This window comes from Callithrix jacchus, chromosome 4, assembly GCF_049354715.1.
Source record: "Callithrix jacchus isolate 240 chromosome 4, calJac240_pri, whole genome shotgun sequence".
In the NCBI taxonomy this organism is placed as follows: domain Eukaryota; kingdom Metazoa; phylum Chordata; class Mammalia; order Primates; family Cebidae; genus Callithrix; species Callithrix jacchus.
In genome coordinates this window covers 173,845,574-173,868,091 of record NC_133505.1, presented here as the reverse complement: position 1 = coordinate 173,868,091, position 22,518 = coordinate 173,845,574, and the positions used below count along the sequence as shown (strand labels likewise).

At 49.7% G+C, this 22,518-nt stretch overlaps 1 protein-coding gene and 1 pseudogene across 4 annotated transcripts in view; both read right to left on the bottom strand.

Annotated features, from left to right (window-relative positions):
* LOC118153044 (putative T-complex protein 10A homolog) overlaps positions 1–22,518 on the bottom strand; it is a 29,108-nt gene that overhangs the window by 4,568 nt on the left and 2,022 nt on the right. For all 4 annotated transcript variants that reach the window (XM_035297152.3, XM_035297153.3, XM_035297154.3 and 1 more), the window contains exons 3-8: positions 21,144–21,356; positions 17,943–18,080; positions 17,249–17,360; positions 15,617–15,717; positions 12,207–12,347; positions 10,409–10,493 (exon numbers count right to left, since the gene is read on the bottom strand). In XM_035297152.3, coding sequence (XP_035153043.3) covers positions 10,409–10,493; positions 12,207–12,347; positions 15,617–15,717; positions 17,249–17,360; positions 17,943–18,080; positions 21,144–21,356 — 790 coding nt within the window. The remainder of the gene's footprint in view (positions 1–10,408; positions 10,494–12,206; positions 12,348–15,616; positions 15,718–17,248; positions 17,361–17,942; positions 18,081–21,143; positions 21,357–22,518) is intronic.
* LOC118153045 (uncharacterized) lies at positions 15,724–17,242 on the bottom strand (annotated as a pseudogene).

The following is a 22,518-nucleotide window of genomic DNA, read 5'->3' as shown; positions in this document are numbered from 1 at the left end:
CCTCCATTTGTTCTTTTAATATCTTCACTTCTTTTTTATTTGTACTGTCAGCTTTTAGCAGTTCCTGAAGATAAGGGGCAACATGTATATATGTGTGTGTATATATATGTGTATATATAGTATATATTATACACAGACACACACACACTCACATACACACACACACGTATATGTGTGTGTCTCTTTCTGTGTGCATATTTAGGGACAAGGCTTTGCTGTGTCACCCAGGCTGGACTGCAGTGATGTGAGCGTGGCTCACTGCAGCCTCAAACCCAGGGCGCAAGGGATCCTCCTGCCTCAGCCTCCTGAGCAGCTCTACAAGTGCATGCCACCACGCCTGGCTAACTTCTTATTTTTTGTAGGAACGGGGTCGTGTTATATTTCCCAAGCTGGTCTCTAAGTCCTGGCCTCAAGAGGCTTTCCCGCTGTGGTCTCCCAAAGCACTGGAATAACTAGTGTGAGCCATGATGCCCAGCCCACAAAACGTATCTAAGAACAACGAATACGGTGAAAAATCTGCCAACTGAGCAAATATTCGAACAATTTGTGCTAAGAAATTGATGATTGCTGAAAATGCATGCTGCATATCCGTTCTTAGCTAAGAAAACCTGTTGTATATGAATGGAACACTCTGGAGAAATTGGGAACTCTTTTTTGGGTCAACAGCTGAGAGGTACTGAGTTCACTCAGTGCCTGGTCCATATCAGTGCACGACTCTTGGCTGCTTTGTCTGAATTTATAAGAACCATGCATGTGACACACAACTGCACCTGTAAACGGAAGGAGTGGAACCAATGGGGCTTCAGTTTGATTCTTTTCCTGAAGTGTCAGCCATAGGCGGAAGTGCTGAATGTATGGTGTATATATATATATATATATATCTATATACCCAAGAACAATAACAGACTTAGAATTCCTGCTGGAATATTAACGGATCAGAGACCTTCTAAAGTAGCCAGCTGAGAGTCAAAGGGTTAGGCCTTTTAAGCAGAAATAAAATGCAGAAATATTTTTCTTTTTCAAAAGACTGGTGTTAACAATCAATCACGCAGCAATGCCTTTGCAAAGCAGCAAGTGTAATTTTTCTTTGTCGAAGGCTTGCTGGAAGTCACTCAAGAGAATCACTGGTCTTGTGTCCACTTTGGTGCTACGCGCCCAGTCAGAGCATAATGACAGTTTGTGAAGGCAAAAATCCTAACAAGACACGTGGCTGCACTGGCTGAAATATTAAGACAAAAATAAAAGGATTGGGAGCCAGGAACTCATAGGACAGCCTGAGTCTCAGCAGCTTCGAGAGCCTATCTGGAGATCTGCCTTTTCACGGAGGAGCAGATGCCCCACAGTGGCCTTGATTCTGCCATGGCAATGGGGCAGACAGGCTGTCCCACCCACGCATCCACTACAAATACTGAGGAACGCTCAAGAATGTCACAAAATCCCTGTGAAATGAACACTGAAGCTCATGGAAGGGGCCACAAATCCCAGAGGGTGCTGGAGGGCAGCGCCAAACCCAACTTGTGGCTGCCCTGGTGTCCTCTGCAGTCTCCAGATGACTCGGCTCTCAGTCACTCTGCAGGGAGAGGACAAAGGGCTTTGTCTGGGAATTGGAACTGAGTCCATGCTTAAAGAGCACACGCTCAGAAGGGGAGAGGTCCAAGGAAAGAGGAAACTAGAAAATATGTCCGCGTCGGCAAATGGAGAGCACCAGGGAGCATAGATAGCTTTCTCCCTCAGAGCTCTTTCCACGGGATGTCTCACTACATAGTGACCCCGTTTACCCCTAGGAATTACAGTTCTGCTACCTGTATCTGGGACACCTTAAACTAAGAAGCTAACCTGAAGTGGTCCCAGGCTGGTGGTGGCCTGGCACACCTGGCAGAAGCAAATGCAAAGCTTTCTGTATAGACTCTCCCAGACTGGGCCCCCGGGATTAGGTGGCAATCCCGGCACAGACGTAAAATGGGCGAGGGAGCCCCACAGCCCGAGGAAGCGCCAGCAGGGACAAGCAGCCGCAGCACGTGGAGCCCCCACAGCAGCCCGGTGCTGCCAGACACAGACGTCAAGGCAAATGTCTAGAATCTACGCTAAAGATCAAGGGAGGAAATTAAAGGACAGAGAAAACGTTCTGGGTGAATTTGAAAAGGAACAGACAAAATGAAGGTAATCTTCAAAATTAAAGCCGAGTGTTGTGTTACGTAGGACGGAATATTCAGCTGTAGAGAAAAGTCGTGAACCAGACAAAGAATGGACCCAGATGGTAACAGGAAAGCATGACATGTGAAGCGGGAAGGAGGCTAGAATGAGGCGGAGTCATGCAGCTGTAATTGGAGGTGCAGGAAGGGAAAGAATGGAGGGAAGGGAAGGTTGGTAACGGCAATCGTCGTGAATTGCCCTCAACTTGATATGGTTGCCGGATAAAACACCAGACACCCGGTGAAATCTGAATTTTCACATAAACTACGAATAATCATGTCCCACGTATTGCATGGAATATACTCATATCAGAGAAATTATTTGTTGTTTGCCTGAAATTCAAATTCAGCTGGGCGTCCTGCATTTTTATTTGCTAAGTCTGACAACCCTGGCTTATGAAAGACACAGTGACTATATTTAAGATGCACAGCAAATCCCCAATACGATGAGCCAAATAAATCTCATAGCTAGACATATCACAATGTAACTGGAGACAGAATAGTTCTTAAAAGCAGAGAGAGAGGGAAAATATCCCATTTGAAGGGAGAAATTAGGCCCCATCAGACCCTCCAGCAGACTGTGTGGGAGTGGAATGAGGTCCTCAGCACACTGAGAAAAGTCACTGTGATTCCATTGCTCACGATTCTCCAGTGGCTTCTCCACAACGGTCTACACGGCCTGGCTCCTGGCACTTGGACCTCATCTCCTCTACCCCTGCCACGCCGGCCTCCTCGCTGTTCCTCAGACACACCGTGCACTTTGCACAGTGCTCTCTCACTCTGGAATGTTCTACCTGACACGCACCCAGCTGCCTCTCCCACATCACTCATGGCTCCCTGAAATATCACCCTCATGAGACCAACGCCCACTGACGGGCCCCTGAGACAGCAGCCCAGCACACTCCCTCTCTGCTTTCTACCCTCTTGTCTTTCTGTGCAGCTTTTCCTACAGCCTGAAATTTTATATTGATTTTGTTTTTACCTGATTATTTTATGCTTCCCTCCAATAAAATGTCACGAAATAAGAACTCTTTACAGATTTGCTCACTGCAGAATCCCCAGTCGTAAAACAATGCCTGCCACACGGTGGCCACGTAATGTCTATGGGACGAGGGGTCACAGGTGCATCAGGACCAGTGATCACTCATGAACAAGGCAAAACAAGGGACATTTTCAGATGAGCTGAAACTGAAGGGTTGACTGCCCCCATCTCTTCATGCTCGTCACGTAGAAGGAAATTGTGTCTTCAAGAAGAAAGCCCAAGTTTCGAGAAAGCAGAGTGAGCCCCAAATTCTGGGTAAATTTAAAATGTCTAAAGTAAACACTGGCGACTTCAGCAGCACAGCAATAACCATTACTAATCCTCAGGGTGAAACAGCTTAGATAAAAATCCTGGCAGAAGCCAACACAATGGCGTGAAAGATCGGGGAGGAGAATTTGAACTAAAAGACTCTGAGTTTCTTGTAGAGGACAGTGAGGACACTGACACATTCCCAAGTTGTGAAAGAAAACCTCAGGTTAAAAGGAAAGTTATTTTCAGATTTTATACATATATATATATATAATGTCTGTTTCTTAGAAGAACACATTGAAATGTAAAGATTTAGAATCAGCAAAAGAGAAAGAATAGAAACAGATATACCGGGCATGTATTAACTAAAAGAAAGCTGCCGTACCTCTTAGATTTAATGGATTTAAAGCAGAAAGCATTAAGGGTATAAAAATAAGCATCACTGGTTAAGGATTTTAAAAAAGAAACCAATTCATCAGAAAGAGAAAAATTACCCATAAATATTAGAAAATGTATAATCAAACTGGGATATTTTAAACACAGTTCTCTCATTTTCTCATGCAGTGGTCCCCAACCATTTTGGCACTAGGGACCAGTTTCGTGGAAGACGATTTTTCCAAGGACTGGCATGGGGGTGCAGGTGGGTTGGATAATTCAAGTGCACTACACTTATTGTGCATTTCTTCTCTTATTATTACATTGTAATGAAATAATTATACAACTCACCATAATGTAGCGTCAGTGTGAGCCCTGAGCTTGTCTTCCTGCAACTAGATGGTCCCATTTGGGGGTGACAGGGGACAGTGACGGATCATAAGGCATTATTCTCACAAGCCGCTGATCTGACAGGAGGCGGGGCTCAGGCGGTCATGGAGGGACGGGAGCAGCTGTCAGTTCAGAGGAAGCTTCCCGGCTCACCTCCTGCTGTGGGGCCCAGGCCAGAAAAGCCCAAATGCTGGGGACCCCTGATCTAATGGATCAGTCTGATTTTACATTTAGTAAAAATGTAGAATATATAAAAACAATTTTGAAAAAGAGTTCTAATTAAAGGCATTGCTACATTTATGCACCTCACATAGAATTCCCAAGCACATATGGAACATTGAGGGGAAATAATGAGGATTTCCTAGGTCGCAAAGGAGGCCTGGCTTAACAGATTTCAAAGGAAAGGTAGTAATACAGGCTACAGTCTCTGACACACGCAACTAAATTAAAAATGAATAGCTGTAAGAAAACGAAAAACTATCATACAATTGGAAATCTTCCAGCACTTTAAAAAAATAACTCATGGAAAAAAAGAGAATTAGGGTCAAAATAAGAAATGCTTAATTACAATAACACTAAATTTTATCAAAACCGGAGGGATATAACCAATGAGAATTACAGCCTTCATGTTTAGATTCACAGCTAAAGGCTACAAATAAGACAGTGCTTTTCTGTACCTCGAGAATTTTTTTAAAAAACGAGTCAAACATAGGGAATCGTGAACATAAAGACTTAAATGTATGAGAGAAAAAAAGTAAAGGTACACTGGAAAGTGTCCACACAAAGGCTAGTAATTTGAAAAGAAATGCAAAGACCTTTGCAAATATCGGTTACTAAAATATTTGGAAGGAAAAAGGAGACATTACTAGAGATGAAGCGGAGTCTGGACTTCCTGAGACAGTTCTGGGGAAGAGGCTGGAACGCACGGGGCCTCTGGGACCCCGTGGGAGCACTTACGTCCCAGACTCATCACCAGATACTTGACCTTGGGCAGCCCTGCCCCTTGCTGTGCTTGGGCGTCCTCTTCTCTGAGTCGGGGATAAGGAGAGGACCTGCTTCATCGGATTCCTTGAAGACTAAATGTGCATATGTGAAGCATTTAAAAGTCCCTGGCACGTGAGTAGCACTGCGTAACTCATAGCTGTCATTATTAACAGTGATGCAATTTCCATTAGCTGGAAGCTTTAAGGGGCTCTCCCACTCCATAACAGTTGGACTTGGGGTATGAGGCACAGGCAGAAAATGGGGTTCAAAAGAAATAGGAAAGAGATCCAAGGGCCTTTTTGCTTAAAAAAAAAAGAAAGAAAGAAAGCAAATGCAGATGAACACTGAGCCTGGAGAGGCTGCGGAGGGTGGGGACCAGGCAGATGGAAGCCGTGGCTGCCGCGATGAGACTGTGCAGAGACTGACTGAGCAAAGAGATTTGAGAAGACACTGGACTGCATGCCAGGAGACAAACATGGAGGTACAGACGAACGGTGACATTATCAGACAATGGAGACGGTTCTCTAATTTCGATGGAAAAGTATGAATTCATAGATTCTGCTCAGCATATTCTGAGCAGAATAAAGAAGAAATTCCAGGCCCGTGTGTGTGCTGAATTGTGTCCCTGCAGAATTCATATGTTGCAGTTCCAAACCCCAGTACCTCCGAACATGATGACATTTGGGGACCCAGTCCGTGCAGGTGCAGTTGGTGAAGATGCGCTCACGCTGCAGTGTGGTGGCCCCCAATCCAATGGCACAGACGCATTAGGGGAAAGGGGCATTGACACACCCAGCTTCCCTGTAAGGAGATCCCGGAGTATAAATAGTTTCTATTCATAGGTACATGTACACACACCGTATATGGGGGAGACAGAGCCAGGTAAAGAAATGTGGCAAAAGGTTGCAAAGTGGCGAATCCGGGTAAAGGGCACATCCGAGCTCTCTGCACTTTCTTCAACCTTTCTGTAAGTTTGAAATTACCTTTAAATAAACAGGAATTTTTTATTTTATAAATTTAGGACAAACAAAATATAAAGGAGTCGAGCAACACGAAGAGCTTGATCTGATGGATAAACACAGGATGCCGTGCTCAGTAACCAGAGACCGCGCCTTCTTCCCAAGCAGACACCCAGAACTTCGACAGGAATGAAAGTGAAAACAGTCGGAGTCACGTAGACCACATCTTCAGAAACGATGCACAGACTTCTTACAGATACAAGATCGTCCCGTCAACGGCATCAAAACAGAGGAGAGAAGCGCACACCGAGAGTCACTTCCAGCATGACCCACATGGCGACACGGATCCTGGGCCACGTCCCACGGTACCACGCTGCGTGGGGCCCACGGTCCTAGTCCCAGTCTCTGCGACGCTCAGTTGGCTGCAGCAGTTCCTCTGCCCACATGCCACGTGTTCCTTGGCAATGCCAGCCTGCAGTTGGCACACCCTTCCTGGGATGGTTGTTCACATTTCTTAAAAATGAAAAAGCAATCATCTAAGCGTGAGAAAACGAGCGTAGGGAATGAACTTGGACTCCTTTACATGCTGTTTGTTTAACGTGGCCACTTAATATCTGTGATGGTTTTGACCCTGTGCATTACAAACTCAGAAAGATGGATGCCCTCCCAGTGTAGGCGAGTCCTGGCCTTGCTTAATGTCGCTTCCTTGTTTTGCAAACCTGAGGACAGTACTAACCCACCTCAAGCTAACTGTGAACAACAGCCAGGTCCTGAAGCCCCTGACAAACACAAAACACATTTGTGGTTTAAATACAGACACGGAGCAATTCACCTTTTGCAATTAAACCAGGAAATCTTCACTTGCATGTGAAATGAGGAGCCCCGCCCCTGCCCACAGTGACCCGGTGACTGGTCCCCAACTTCATCCACCGGTGCCACTACTGCCCAGAGCACTTCTAGAACTACACCCTCTCTTATGACTTGAAAATTAATATTTCAGAACTTCAAAACAAAGCACAGGCTTCCAAGAGGACACTTGACGAGGTTACACAGGAAGTGCTATCCATCCACAATTCAGCCCCGTGCACGTCCAGTTTCAGATGACCCCAAAGCAGGAAGTTACTCCTTTCCTGTGCAAAGAAGCCAGATTTAACCATTCTCATAGCCCCAGATCAAGCAGGAAGTGACACACATGTACAGAGTCCAGAGGGACAGAATGCTTTCCACAAAGAATGCAGACGGCTGGGCAGAGAACGGAGGAGATTAGGACACGGAAGTCACACAGACGTAAAGACGGAAGACCATTCCAAGGCTCATGAGAAGTTAGCCGCAAAGAAACTTCACACAGCATCTGGGAGTTGGCATTGTAATTAATACAAATTCCTGATCAAAATGCAAGCCCTCGGCCCCACAGAGGCTGGAAGGAAGTTCAGTGCTTCCTCTGAAGCAGCAAGAAGCAGGCTCTGGGGGAGCTGGCCCAGGACAGCAGCAAGCAGGACCCCCAAGTGGCACAGGAGTAACGTGGACAAGGCCAACAGGAATGGTCCAAAGAGACTGAGTTCCTGGCCCCAGCTAGCGCCAAGCACAGGCAACTGTTCTTTAGAGGGGAGGACCTAGAAATTCACACCAGACTCAAATGCTACAGCTGGTCTTTGCACGTAGAGTGAGGTGTACACGTAAATCACATCACAAAGTGTAGATTCAACTGACGTCAAAGTAACCTCTTTGCTGAAAATTTAAAGACCCAAGTTAGAAATGGACAGTGAGACCTCTCTGTGATTGAGCCCCTCTGTGTTTTCCACGAGTGATGTGGAGGAACGCATTGCTGTCCATGAGTGATCTCAGCGCAGTCTGGGGAAATGTTGCTACAGTTCCAAGGGTCAGAGCTCCCAGCCCACCGACACCGTCTGGATTTGGGGCACTGCAGAGGCACGCCTGGACCCGCAGCGGCCTGCCTGGGCTGCCCTGATGAGCCTCACTCCCCTGCAGCAACAGCAGCAGTCCTGCCTCTCCTACTGGGGACGGCCCCAGGGGGCCCTCCACACAGAGCTCCGGCTGGTGCTCTGACAGAACGTAGATGAGGAAGCTCAGGCGAGGAGGCCACCTGCCTGTGGTCGCCCAGCGAAGATCTCAGGGGGCCCAGGGGGCCAGGCTCAGAGCCCAGGGGCAGCACTTGTCTGAACTAACCTCCCCCTGAGAAGCGCCCCTGCCCACTAACGTCCCCTCTGCCCACAGCACCCCAGGCCATGCAAAGAACAGTAGAATAGTTCCATGTATAATGGGAGTTTGGTATTGGGGTTTGGTTTTTTTAGTTTTGTTTTATGATTATGATTAGACTTCTTAGAAGAAACTAATGAAATCTAGATGAAAATATCCATTTTAAGGACCCTTTTTCAGCCTAGTTTATATATATATATATATATATATATATATATTTTTTTTTTTTTTTTTTGAGATGGAGTTTCACTCTTGTTACCCAGGTTCAATGCCACGATCGCAGTGGAGCAATCTTGGCTCACCGCAACCTCTGCCTCCTGGGTTCAGGCAATTCTCCCGCCTCAGCCTCCTGAGTAGCTGGGATTACAGGCACACGCCACCATGCCCAGCTAATTTTTTGTATTTTTAGTAGAGACGGGGTTTCACCATGTTGACCAGAATGGTCTCGATCTGTTGACCTCGCGATCCACCCGCCTCGGCCAGCCTAGTTTATATTATGTCCTGCAAAGAAATTATAACTGCTGGGAAGTTGACCGAAATGACTCCATTAGCCTAATCGTGTGTGTGTGTGTGTGTGTGTGTGTGTGTGTGTGTGTGTGTGTGTGTGTGTTTTAAAAGCAAATCTCAAGGCTTCTGTGTGGCAGTGCCCTCAGTGTAAACCGCACCTTAGACAAGCTGCCAGCAGGCAGATTTCAACAGCGGGACCCAGGCCATGGCTTTTGCTGTTAGGAGGTGTCCAGCAGCTGTGTCTCAAGGAAAGGTCTGAGTGAGGAGCCAAATTTATGGTCTAAATTCAGCCCTTGTAGCAGCCACGCAGGCTCTGGCTATGTCCCAGAAGGCTTCCCTGAGGCCGGATCTGATGGAATCCAGCGTGATGAAGTGACGGCCGGACCCTTCCTCACCACGGTGGCGCTGGGACACTGGTCTCACCGTCAGGAGGTGCCCTTCTCACTGCAGAGCTGACCTAAGTACACAATGTTTTGGAAACTACAAAGCTTAGCACAGGGTTTGGGTCCTGTTAGTTTCAACAAAGAGTGCAGCCCGTCAGGGAGCTGGAAGCGTCTCACACCCTACAGCAGTGGTGAGAGCTGCATGGCCAATGACGATGTTAGGAATATGACCTATTTATTTTAACAGTCTCCTAAAAATTCATTCCAGAGGCAAAATTCCATTCAAGTTCAGGGGGACAGTAGCGGCATGTTGATGGTGGTGATCACGAAGCTGAGTGGCCTCTGAGTGGGAGAACTGTGGATGGGCTGCACATTCTGAGAGCTGGGTTCTCAGGTGAGGATGCTCAAGTTATGAGCATGAGGAAAACAGGGTTCAAAATAAGAGAGATGAAATGACATGAGGACAGGGTACAGCAAAGTCACAAAGCCAGAAAACTCTAGTTTACCCAGAGGATTGGATTTTTGAGTCCAGGGAGATTTCGGGAAACAATGTGGTGGCATCTAGGATACCACCGTATCCTGCAGGGCTGTGCCGTGTGAACAAGTAACACCCATTTATCTTGGTTGCTGCTCCGGCCATGCAGCCAGGCCTACCCAGAAGAGCTGAAACACATGTCCTCGACTGAGGTCTGATGGCTTTTACAGAGGTGTCCAGACCTGGGTGCGCTCACACACACACAGAGAAGCGCGGGGCTCACAGCTCTTGGATAAGAACCTGGAAAGCATGCATTAAGCGGGGCAAGCCCCAGATTATCTGGGCAGCTGCTTGGGTCTTGGGGCTCCCCACTGATCCTCACTGTGCTGGACCTGGACCTCCTGCCGGCCCCCAAGGCTGCAAGGCCCCACAAGCTCCAGCTCAGAGCCACCAGATGAAGGACTGGGAACCCCACCTCGGCCCAGTCCTCTCTCAGCATGGGGGCACAGCATCCTCACAATTATCTGTGGGGAACTTGCCTACAGGGCTCAAGTATTTGCTAAACTGCAAGTGTCCACATCTCCACACACACGCACTCAAAGGAGCCCACGCGGGTTCCTGGTGACGTCGCTCACCTGTCTGCTTGTTGGGAAACTGCACAACTTCCAAGCCATCAGGGTAGGTCGTGCGGGTCGTCTGAGCATTTGCATTGAAGTAAATCTGAAAGCACCAGAAACACCTGTGTTGGGAGGCAGTTTGTTCTCGTTTTGAACCTGAATTTAATCTGGTGAAGTTTTCCCTGTGGTGGGAAAAGTGCCATCCCAGCAGGTGGGAGAGGGCCGGCCTTGTCCACGGGCACAGCCCACAGCAAGGGGGCACAGGGAGAGGGTTTGTCACCCAAGCCCAGGAGTCAAGACACCGTGGCTCTAGGCTAGTTGGGGAGAGGACTGGGGGGAGGTGGAGTTCCCAGTCCTTCATCTGGTGGGCTCTGGGCTGGAGCCGGCTGGGCCTTGAACCTTGGGGGCCGGCAGGAGGTCCAGGTCCAGCATAGTGAGCATGAGTGAGGAGCCCCAAGACCCAAATGCCTTTTTTGCATTTCCCTGCAAAACACGGAGCCTGCGAGTTAGTTTGGGTGAGTGGAAGAGCACACGGCGGGCACAGCACGGCTGTGTCCAGACTCTGGGCTTCCAGCGTAGCCCTCAGGAAGGGTCAAGAGGCTTAGCTGGAATAAAATCACAGCCACAATAGGGGCCTCTCGTTTTCTTTCTCTCTCTCTCTCTCTTGCTTTTTCTTTCTTTCTTTGCCTGTGAGCCTGTGGAAGAGGCTCGTCTCATCAGGCGAGCTCTGCAGTCTTTCAGGACTCCTGGACCCTGTGCCTCTAAACATGGACCCAAAGCTTGGTGAAAACAGGGAAGTTGACCGTTCTAAAGAAGGAAATGTTTAGAACACAATTTCAAGATGTTTGGGTACTAAGAGACTATTCTCAGTGCACTACAAACCCCGCCCTGACCTCGCTTATCTCACCTCATTCACAATCTGTTTGGTAAATTACTCATGTTTTCTTATGTTAGAATCAAGTTACACCCTGAATCCTCTGCACAACGTTGCCACCCTGGAGATCTTGCCTGTAAGACCTCCAGACTCCTCAGCATCTGTGTTTTCCATGTACCGTCCCGGCACACACAGAGACACGAAGTGTGAACCATGGGGGTCAGAGCATCCGCACAGCCCCTCAGCATCAAGGGGGCCCCCAGCGCCTGTGATCTGTGGCTGTCCTCCACAAACACAGCATCTGCTTTTAGCAGGTATGCCCTCATGGTAACAGCGGCTGCCGGCTGCTGAGCAAGGCTGGAGCTCTCTGCTCCACCCACGAGGCGGCTGCGGGGCACGATGCCTCCTCCCTGCTGTGAAAGCCTCTTCCTGGATGGCATCTCCAGCTTGTGCCAGGAATTAGCTCCTGCCCCTGCCTAACTTTGTGGCAATACGAGTGCTACTCTGCCATCAGTGCACATTTACTGTTTACCATTGTTCTAGAGAGTTCCACAGAGGAGACATTATTTAATGGGCTGTGTTACTTCATAGCCATCTTTTGGGTTAGGTCATAATTATTAGCCACATTTTGCAGAGGCTCAGAAAAGCCAAAAACAAGGACTGAACGATGCAGTGGGAATTCAGAGCCAGGAGGGTGCCGGTGCACGCCTGTGTGGCCACGCAGATCTGAGGGTCTTGCCGAGGTCTCACTTGCCTGAGTGCACTGAGGGGACAGAACAGCCTGGCTCACAGACAGGCCCGCCCGACTCCACAGCCTGTGTTCTGCCCGCCCCTCACCCCATATCCTGAACACCCAGAGGAACAGGGTATGGATGTGCAGAATTCTTCCTAATAACTGACTTGGTTTTGATTTGTTTAAAAAGATACATCCGTCGTACTCACCACTCTCCGATCGGGTGTGATCTTCTTCACGTCACCGTTAGGAAAACGGATGATGGTCGTCTTCTTACCAGCGCTCGGCTCCTTCTGGCTCGGGTCGGGGAAGGTGGTGACGGCACAAGCTTTGCTCGGTGCCCGTCCTACCTTTATGGAAACACAAAAGCTCCAAGTTGATTATTGTGGTTTCATTATTTTTTCTTCCATTCAGAGTCGTTACATGACTGTCGCCTACACGGCATTCTCTACACCGGCTGCTGTATTTCCCTCAAAAATGTACTCACTAAATTGGTCAGGTGCAAATTCCCATCCCGAATCTGGTTATCAATAATGAACAAGTGTACGATTTGTCCCACAAACATCTGTCTTTCATAACAGCTCAGCTCACACAGTGGCCATGAGTCGAGATTATCCAGGCGCAGTGATTTGGTGAGTTTAGAATCCCGGCCACAGGAACTGCAGTAATTACTATGTAAAAAGTATTCGTGGGACACTTTTCTTTCCTTTCAGCCCCATTCTTCTGATCTGGACTCTCCTACAGTCCACCTCACAGATGTATTGGTTTTAATTAGCTGTCAGCAAATAGTACATAACCGCCTATGCGCAATGCTGCGGTAGGAATGCAGAAACAGTATCTTCGTCTTCACACTGAAAATATGACTCATGTGAAGATTGCCGCAAGAAAATAATCTCAACGTCTGGGGAGTCAGATAAGTGCATGTGAAAATCCCAAATGGCAAAATGTGTTTTTGTGATTCGTACCACATTGTCGCTCTTAAGCATCGCTCAGAAATACAGGAGTTAATTCAACTGGGAAAACACACAGGGAATAAAGCGAATGCTCAGCTTCCTAAATGCCTTCAACCACCCACCAAGCAAACCTTGACAGTGAGCCACCTGCTGGCCAGGATGACCGCCTCCTATTTGGGGTTTGAACCAAGGCTGCTCCTTCCTCTACTCCCAAACCAGCCAGTGAATGAAGCAAGATGTGTTCAGTTCATATCCGAAGATGAATTTTTTTTTTTTTGAGATGGAGTTTTGCTCTTGTTACCCAGGCTGGAGTGCAATGGCGCGATCTCGGCTCACCGCAACCTCTGCCTCCTGGGTTCAGGCAATTCTCCTGCCTCAGCCTCCCGAGTAGCAGGGATTACAGGCACGCACCGCCATGCCCAGCTAATTTTTGTATTTTTAGTAGAGACGGGGTTTCACCTTGTTGACCAGGATGGTCTCGATCTGTTGACCTCGTGATCCACCCGCCTTGGCCTCCCAAAGTGCTGGGATTACAGGCTTGAGCCACCAGAAGATGAATTTTTAACCAACGCTAAACACACCAACAAAATTCATAAACAATTACTTTCAGAAGTTAAAAAAGCACAAACAAGTTTTCAATTGTTTCACATGAAAAGAATCATACAATCTATTTTGGAGTTTATATTATTCAAAGAAACAAAACACAGAAAAGCTGAGAACTTTGGCATATCCCATTCAAGATACACAAGAAGTAGATGCAAGATGAGTCACAAGAAGAGGAAAGTGATGAAGACCTGAGTGAGGGGTGGGGAGCCAGGGACGAGGGGCAGGCAGAGGCGGGGGAACGCTGGTTGTGGGGAGACAGGAAGGATCGCGCTAGCCGAGGGCACAGCGCGTTACCTGGTTCTTGTGTCCTCATGTCCTCATGTTTGTGGCTTCGTGAGCGTGAGTGATTGATTCCTCCAGGCACTTACTCGGCCGAGGAGGAACATCACTTACGTCTCATGGAGCCACCCATGGAGACAGCAAGATCAGGTACTCAAATGACCTGGGTTTCCTTTTCCCTGACAAACCACCCCAGCCACGCACTAGAGACAAACACATTTAAGTGAGTTCAAATGTTCCTGCAAGTAGCATTCCCTGTTGTCCACTAATCCAAATGCTTCATCTGCTCACAAGTCATAAATCCACTTTACTGAGGCACAGTTCACTCAGCAAGCGTGAGGAGGGGTCCTCGTTTCTGACAGGCCAAGCAGAGGCGCGACAGGAACGAACGGCTGAGCGGAACCAGTAGCAGTGAGGTGTTGTCAGGCAGGACTGGGCTCCTCGGGCTCACAAAACACCAGGAGCTGCGGCTGCAGCCGGGGCCCCTCCTGACCCCTTCCTGAGTCAGTGACGGCCACCGCCACCTGGACGCGTCCTTCAGGAGCTGAGCTCTCCTCAAGGGTTAAAATGTGGTGGCCAGAAGATACGTGACGCTGTAGTTTGGGGTTTTTTTACTATGTAAAAGACACAAACAAGTGCTCCTCCTGAAGACCGTGTTGCCTTATTTACTGAAATGAACCGCAGTCCACAATTCTAGAGGTGTCTGGCCTCTGGGTCAGTGCCCTGCGTGGCCTGTCTGGGGGGAGCAGCGTGCAGAGCGCCTGGACATTCCCTCGGAGACACGGACCGCCGGCATTCGTCTGCCTGGCCATCTGCATGTCCATTTTCTTCCTGCACTTCCTCCTTTTTCACATCAGTGTCCATGGCCTGTGCTGTGTCTCAGGAAGATGCTGGGTTTACGGGAAGATTCTGCAGAAAGAGCATAACCCTAGTTCCCCATGTCTCCATGAACACTGCAGTAGGAGGCGGGAGAAACACACCTTGCCCTGGCATTTGGCAGCCTCTGTCCTTATGTCGGGGGACACGGCTGGGCCCCGGAAGGTCAGCATCAGGACTTTGGACCACGTTCTGTGTTTATGAAAGGGGCTCTCTCCCACCTGTATGTGTGCTCCTCTGGGGTCAGGGTGGTCACAGTGACAACTGCCACGGTCAACACCTGATACAAATAACACACAGACAGACATCACCCGCCGTGGCTGCAGCGCTGTTTCTAAATGCAGACTTTCAGCCCTGAGGCTTCCAGGAGAACCCATTGTCTGGGTCCCCAAACAAAATAAAACCCCAGGAAAATTATCCCGCCCGTCCACCCACTGAAGATGTGGGTAAGGACAGAACGGAATTGGGCTTTTCCTGGGAGAACGGAAAACACGTGGGACGTGGGCTCTGATGCTTCCTCGCCAGGTGCCGACTTTTACACCTTACATAAGCTCACAGCCCAGGTTTCCTGCCGTAGAGAAAATCATCTCATTTCACTGACGTTTCTGTAAAATGCAGCATGTCATGACTAGATCGCGAGCTAGGGCTCAGAAGTGTGTTTGCTGCACTTGCCTCCGAGTCTATTAATGTCCATTGAGAACTGCAAATCAAAATGATAACAATGAAACTTTGACGTGGGACCTCTGAAGTCATGAAAAAGATGAACCTTGTCTGACTATGGGCTAAATGCAACCAACTTACATCTATAAGAAAGTAAAGTGTGTGTGAAAGGCTGAAAAGTGACTTCACAGGTCTCCCAGGGAGCCGGGTGGGCCACCCATGCAGCAGCCACTCAACCCGCCTACCTGCAGCTGTGCAGTGTTTGCAGAAGAACCGGCGAGCTCATCAGGTTGAACGTGGCTGAGAAATCCGCCTTCAGAACTCTCTGAGACTGAAGAGCTTCCGTCTAAAAAGCAAGCAAGTTCAGTTTAAAAGGGCAGTACATGTACACCGTGGAAACGTCATTATCCTAACGCAACTGCTAAATCCAATTTAAGCTGCTTGCGAACACGCTCTCTCGTTCATGAGATTACGATACACACCTCAGGTCCGTTCAACAGCAAATGACATTTGATTGTGTAAGGAGCATTAACTCTTTAATGAATATACCCGGTCGGCATTTCTGAGGCATCACTCTCTTTCAGGTATCTGATGGGTGAAGAGATTCGTGATGGAAGGCGCTGCTCTGGCCCTGAAGCTGATCACAGTCCGCAGCAGGCAGACACGGGACACAAAAGCCGACCCCTGCGCCATTGGTTTATGGGACCTATGAAGCCACAGGGGCCACAGTGAAGGGGCACCACAGGCTTCCATGAGAGTCAGCGGTCAGGGGAACTTCCCCAGGGTGGCGTCACTGTCACCTGTGATGATGCCTGGAGGGTGGCAGAGGCGCTAGCAGTTGTGCGGGAGACAAGGTGTCCCCTTCTTCCAGGCACTAGCAAGGAAACTGAGGACTTGTCCGGGGGGCCTGAGGGGAGGGGGCGGCAGGAGAAAGGTGGCCAGGCTAGTGTAGACCCACTGGGAAAGAGTTTCCCACCCTGCAGAGGAGCGCAGAGGGACCGTGAGAGCACGAAGAGCCTTCGGGGGTCTGAGCAGAGAGATGGCACTGGCCTCACATCTATGGAGCTCCCTGAAAGGCCATGAAGCAGCCTGGTGACAGGAGGCCCGGGGAGCAGACTCGGGAGGAAGACAGTGCCAGGCTGGCCCTGCAGGGCCACACAGGCCTGGGCGGAGGATGGGAAGGAGTCCAGGTGCCAGGCAGCCCAGGGTGGGTGCTGCCCACAGGCTAGGGCTGTGCTGTGCATAAGGGCCACACCTGAGGCTCGGCCACACCTGAGGCTCAGCCACCACATGGGTTCCATTTCTTTACCGAAAAAGGCTCCTGTGGGGGTCTGAAGCTGCTATGGTCAGTTTCTGGCAGCGACATGGGGAAGGAGTTCTGTCCCGACTCACACAGGGGCGGTCTTGGCGCCTCCTGGTGGGACCAGCAATGCAGAAATTCCCACAGCTGCATGGACAGAGCTGGGGCTTGGGAAAGCGGCTGGGCAGGTGTGGGCTGAGAGGGCGCTCTGGTAGGGATGCAGGCAACGGCCTCCAAACAGAGAAGGGGAACAAAGCCCCCTGAGTCCACCCAGCCCCACCCAGATGCCTTCTGCTGGGAGTGCACTCAGAGGGAAGGGGATGGAAGAACTCAGTCTCCAGCCGCGGCCCCTGGAGGTCGGCATGTGAGCTGTATTGGTGGGGTGGGGCCGGGGTGGTGGCAAGACACACAGGTGAGGACCCACCCAGGGAATCAGATAAACAGTGACCAGAGCTTAGGCCGCTCATGAACGACACGTCCTTGCCGTAGTGAGATGCTCTGCTCATGCCTATCCACAGGAAAGACCTGTGTTTCTCAGGAAGCATGGAAACAGTTTGGGGTCCCTGCCCCCGCTCACCATCTCCTCCGACTGCTGCCATCTGCTCCTGCAGCGTGGCGGCCTGGGAAGCCTGCACTGGTGATTTTCTGCCACTCGAGTTTTGTGGACTTCGGGAAGATGGGTGCATAGCCTGGGGAAATGACAGTCACAGGCCCGCCTTGTCACAAGGTCCCTGCAGCCAGCAATGCCTAGAGCCCAGAGGCCGGGAGCACAGAGCCATCTTTGGCCACGCTCGATTTCCGGCAAGACCCCAGGGCCCACCCAAAGCCCTGCACTCAGCACTACAAGGCGGGTCAATTCTTCTAAAGACTCTGCAGAAATAGACCAACCACAGGGCTCGGGAAAGCAACTGAGTTTAAAACCGCATTCAATTTGTTTGCTTTCTCAGAGTTAAAGACACGTCTGAAGAAATTCAAGGTTTTATCTACAGAAACCTAATCCCTTTAATACATTACTAGGTCTTTTGAATAACAAAGTGAGTACTCTCATTAGGCGGAAGTGGAACTGGATCTGAATCTCTGCTCTACAGCAAGAAGCGCTGAGCGTTAGGCTCTTGTTTGAAAGGCAGGCACCCGTGTCCGTGGAAGAACCCAGGACTCCAGGGAGCACCGCGCTCGCCCCGGGTGGGGATATTGTGTGGTGAGGGGCTGATGGGATGTGTGTGTTGGTTCAGAACCTCTGCTTCTCTTTACAGATAAGCACGAAGGGTCACCTTCGGAGGAGCTAAATTGTTAGATGACGATCTTTGTGCCAGGAGAGTGGTGGCACTCTGACTCTTGCGGCCAGTGTATTTGAGCTTTTTCTCTTCATCAGCGGACAGAGGTGAAATCTCAAAAGCAGGTTCCAATGCCTAAAAGACAAAGTGCAGGGAAAATTTACATGTTTTCGAAGGTGAAATAAATTCTAATTCTAATACAATCAAGAGTAATTGGAATGTCCTAGAAAAAAATAGGGCAGAAGGTCGTGGGACGTGGACTGGGTTTTCCCCCTAACATGTTGATGAGAACAGGAACTCTCACGAACGTTCCAGAAGGAACCTTTGCGGAGCCAATGTTTGCTTTGCGTTTCTTATTGTGGTTCCTTGTTTCAAAATGATCACAGGATTCCCAAAGCTCCAGAATCAATAACGCCCAACATGTCTTCCTTTAGGCTCGGGTGTCTTCCCCGGGGAATGTGTTAACGAGGAGGAAATGTGGTGCTGCTCCCAGTGCTGTCACTGCAACTGGTCTGAGATTCGAAATGCAAAGTCCCCACTTTCCCTGTTGTCAGCATAGTCACCTGGAACCCGTGATCCTTCGGGTGGGAGGAGGTGTCTTAGGTCTGGAATGCTACACTATTCCCCACTCTGCCCTCTGAGGAGGAGGAGGAGGGAGTGAGAAGGGGAGAGGGCTGCTGTGAAGGAACCCTCAATGCCAGATCCAGAGTGGCTCACCCACACAGCCATGCCCGCGGTCCCTGGGTGCTCACGCCTCCGCCTTTTAGATGCTCAGTCCCTAAAATTGTGACTACACAGATACAGCGATGCATATTTAAGCTGTGGAATTCACATAACCCATTGTCTTTCTTCAAATCAGGTATGCTCTTGTGAGCATAGATGCGGTTCTTAAAAAGAGCCCCATGGTGACCAGTACAAAGCACACAGTCAAAAAGCTATTTGGAAATTCGCTAAGTTCTGATCTGGAAATAAGAGGAGGATGGAAACTGCAGGGCATGGGAGGACTGAATGACACCTCATTGATTCTCGGGTAATGGTTACGGTGACATCTCTCCTGACATACAATGACCGAATGGGGCAGTAGATGCTGTTTTTTAGGGACTGTCACACAACATATGCAGGGAAAAATCCCTGTGTGTCTTCTCTACCTTCTCCCCACAGAAGGTAGAGAATTCCAGGCTGTATTTGTGGGAATTTCCCCCTCTCTGCCTCTGACAGATGAACAGCCTGCCCGGCTTCTGCTCTTTCCTATGCAGAAGGACTGGGCGCTTTGCTGTGCTGAGAAGCTAAACCCACTTTCCTTCTGAGGCAACAGAAGCCACCTCCATGGAAACAAAGCTCTCACAGAGCTCCCAAAGAGTGGGCATAACTTCCAAGATTTCCCGGAATTTCCCGTAGAGGAACTTGTGGCTGGTCTTGCTGTGCTGGGAGAACAGACCCCAGAGAAGGCTCCTCGGGACTGTATTCCATGGGTGCGCACGCACGTGTGTGTGTGTGTGCGTGTGCGTGTGTGTGTGTGTGCGCGTGCGTGCATGTGTGTGTGTTGAAGTCACTGTGCCATATCAGAAATATTCCAAGTCCTGGAGGTACAAATTTAAAAGTTCCCACAATAAGTGCAGGTAGGAAATGTTAGTACTTTTCTTAGTCCACTAAGAAACATCCCCACTCACATTTGGAGGGTGTTCAGGTGGTTTCCTGTGTCGTTACCTGCACAGGTAATCTTAATGATTCAAGTTGTTTAGACCCACGTGCAGGAAACAGAAGCCAGACAAGGCTGTGATAACACTGGCCACATTCACACTCTCTGAGGCTCCTTCTTTGAGCCATGTGATCAAACGTGAAAGCTCAGTGTTCTATAAAGGCAGCTGGTGATGGGACGTGCCGACTACTTCAGGATGAGATGCTGGTCCTTCCTCCGGGATAGAGCAGGGTAGTGAGAGGGACCGGGGCAGGAAAGTCCTGGGCAGAGAAGGACGGGTCCATGGCTAGGGCTCCACATTCGGGCCTGTGCCCGTGGACCTCGGCATTTCTGCTTTCATGCCGAAATATTGCATTTTCCAAGACCACCCTGATGCACCACGATCCCATCCTGTGCCTATAGAAACTCACATGGCAGAGACACAAGCGGCTGGATGTCGAGAGGAACACACGGGCAGAATGCACCGGAAGACACAGTAGACGCCAGCAGGCCATCGACTGGTGGAATGATGTGGAGTTTGGTGGGGGCGGTCGGACGAGCCTCTGGCCGCTGGGTGGCCCAGCTCCGGTAAACCACCTTCCCATTCCATCCCCCTGCTGGCTCCGCCTTCTGCTGAGAGCTACCACCACTCAGTAAAAAACCTTGCACCCATCCTCCAAGCCCATGTGCGATCTGAATTTTCTAGTACACCAAGGCAAGAACTGGGGATACAGAAGCCCTCTGTCCTGTGATAAGGCAGAGGGTGTAACTGAGCTGATGAACACCAGCTTCCTACAGCCTGAACTGAAAAGAGTGCCCTGTAACACACGCCCACTGGGGCTGCCACTGTGAACATTCACCCCCCGCAGACACTTCCGTGGGGTTGTAGGGCCTGCCCGTCTGTACGCTCCCCTAGAGGTCTCAGCAGTGGGGCATGGAAGAAGCGGGCCACACCCCCATCACACACCCTGTGGGGGCGGGACAAGAGAACTTCTCCCGTTTCAAGAGGTCTCTACCTCATGCTACACAGCTGTCCTAGAAGATGAACAGAAGCCTGCCAGGATGCTGAGCTGGCTCTGGAGTCAGCCCGGGTTCAAATCCCAGCTCTGAGTTCTCCAGCCCACGGCTGTGATGGAGTTAGTGACAGCATCCATTTCACAGGGTCGTCATCCAGAGTAAGACCGTAAAGCCCCCAATCGGGCCCATGTAAAGTCCCCAGTAAGGCTTGGCTGCTGTTGTCCTGAGACAGCCTGAGCTGTTAGGATTTTAGACATGAGACACGCACCTGGAGGGCTGGGCTTCTGTCTGCTGGAGCGCCAGGTGAGAGGCCTCATGCATCCAGCTCTCATCAATCATTACTCATGGGAAATGGAGCTGCCGGAAAGACAGCAAGCCCTCCCGCCGCCTGCAGCGTGAGCGATACCGATACCACGTCGCCCAGCAATAAAGCCCACATCTTTACAAGGATGCTACTTTTACATAATGCAAACGATACAAAGACACAAATGCACTGTGGGTACCAGCGTGTGCGATCCGCGTCCCGCGTGTGGGGAGGCTGCCGGCTTCTCGGCTTTCCACTGTGGCCGAACCAGAGCTCTCAGTTCTTCTCGGAGCTCCAGGTTCTGCTTCCTCAAAGCATCTATGTGACTCTGGAGTTTCCTGTGAACGTCAGCCCACAGAGACTCCTGTCTCCCGAGCTCTTGGTCGAGTCTGGTGATCTGCTGCTGTAATGGCTGTTATTGGGAAGAGAACACCAGAAAACCCTCAGACATCACAACACCACATTCCCCTGCAAAATACCCAAGCCCTCTCTGATGTAAGATTGACTGTTTCTAGACAACGAGACACTCAATGGGATAAACAAAACTACCACAGCCTTTTCCTTTCTTTTCTTTTTTTTTTCTTTCTTTTCTTTTTTTTTTTTTTTTTTTTTGAGGCAGGGTCTCACTCTGTCACCCAGGCTGGAGTGCAGTGGCATGATCTCAGCTCACTGAAGCTTCAATTTCATGAGCTCAAGTGGTCCTCCTGCCTTGTGGCCTCCCAAGTAGCTGGGACTATAGGCATGCACCATTGCACTTGGCTAATTTTTGTATTTTTAGTAGAGATGGAGCTTTATTGTGTTGTCTGGAGTGGTCTCAAACCCCTGGGCTCAAGTGATCCGCCCACCTCAGCCTCCCAAAGTGCTGGGATCACAGGCATGAGCTACCATGCCTGGCCACAGCTTTATTCTTATTAAGTAGTGTTTATTATGAGTTAGTGCACGTAATATAACCAGATGAGGAGAATGTTGAACTATGATCCTTTGTTAAAACCCTACTACAGCAAAAGGAGGCTGGCATTCTTTTCCCTTTTTTTTTTTTTCAAGAGAGTGTCTTGCTCCGTCAACCCAGGCTGGAGTGCAGTGGTGCAATCTCAGCTGACTGCAACCTCTGCTTTCCAGGTTTAAGCAATTCTGGTGCCTCAGCATCCTGCGTAATTGGGATTGCAGCACATGCTAGCAAACCTGGCTAATTTGCGTATTTTTAGTAGAGACGAAGTTTTGCTGTGTCGTCAGGTTAGCCTCAAACACTGCGCTGGCGTGGATGTGCCGTCAACAGTTTAAGAATTCTGGAAGGCACTGCATTTAAACCTGACATGTTAGCCTTCCCGTGATCCTTCATTGGACCGTGGAGGCTGCAGCCTTGCCCCGAAGAGAAGCAGGATGGTGATAGAGGTGCAGTCCTGCACTGCGTGGCGCTGGCCACAGGGACCCGTGGGACTTTAGTGAGAGCGAGCACTGCCCAACGGGGTCCGGCGAGGAAGCTGGTAAAGTCAGGAAGTTTGCTGGGATCATGTGAGGCAAATCAACCCCTGAGTTTCTTTAATGAAGTTTTTGAAGTCTGGCGCCTTCTCCTG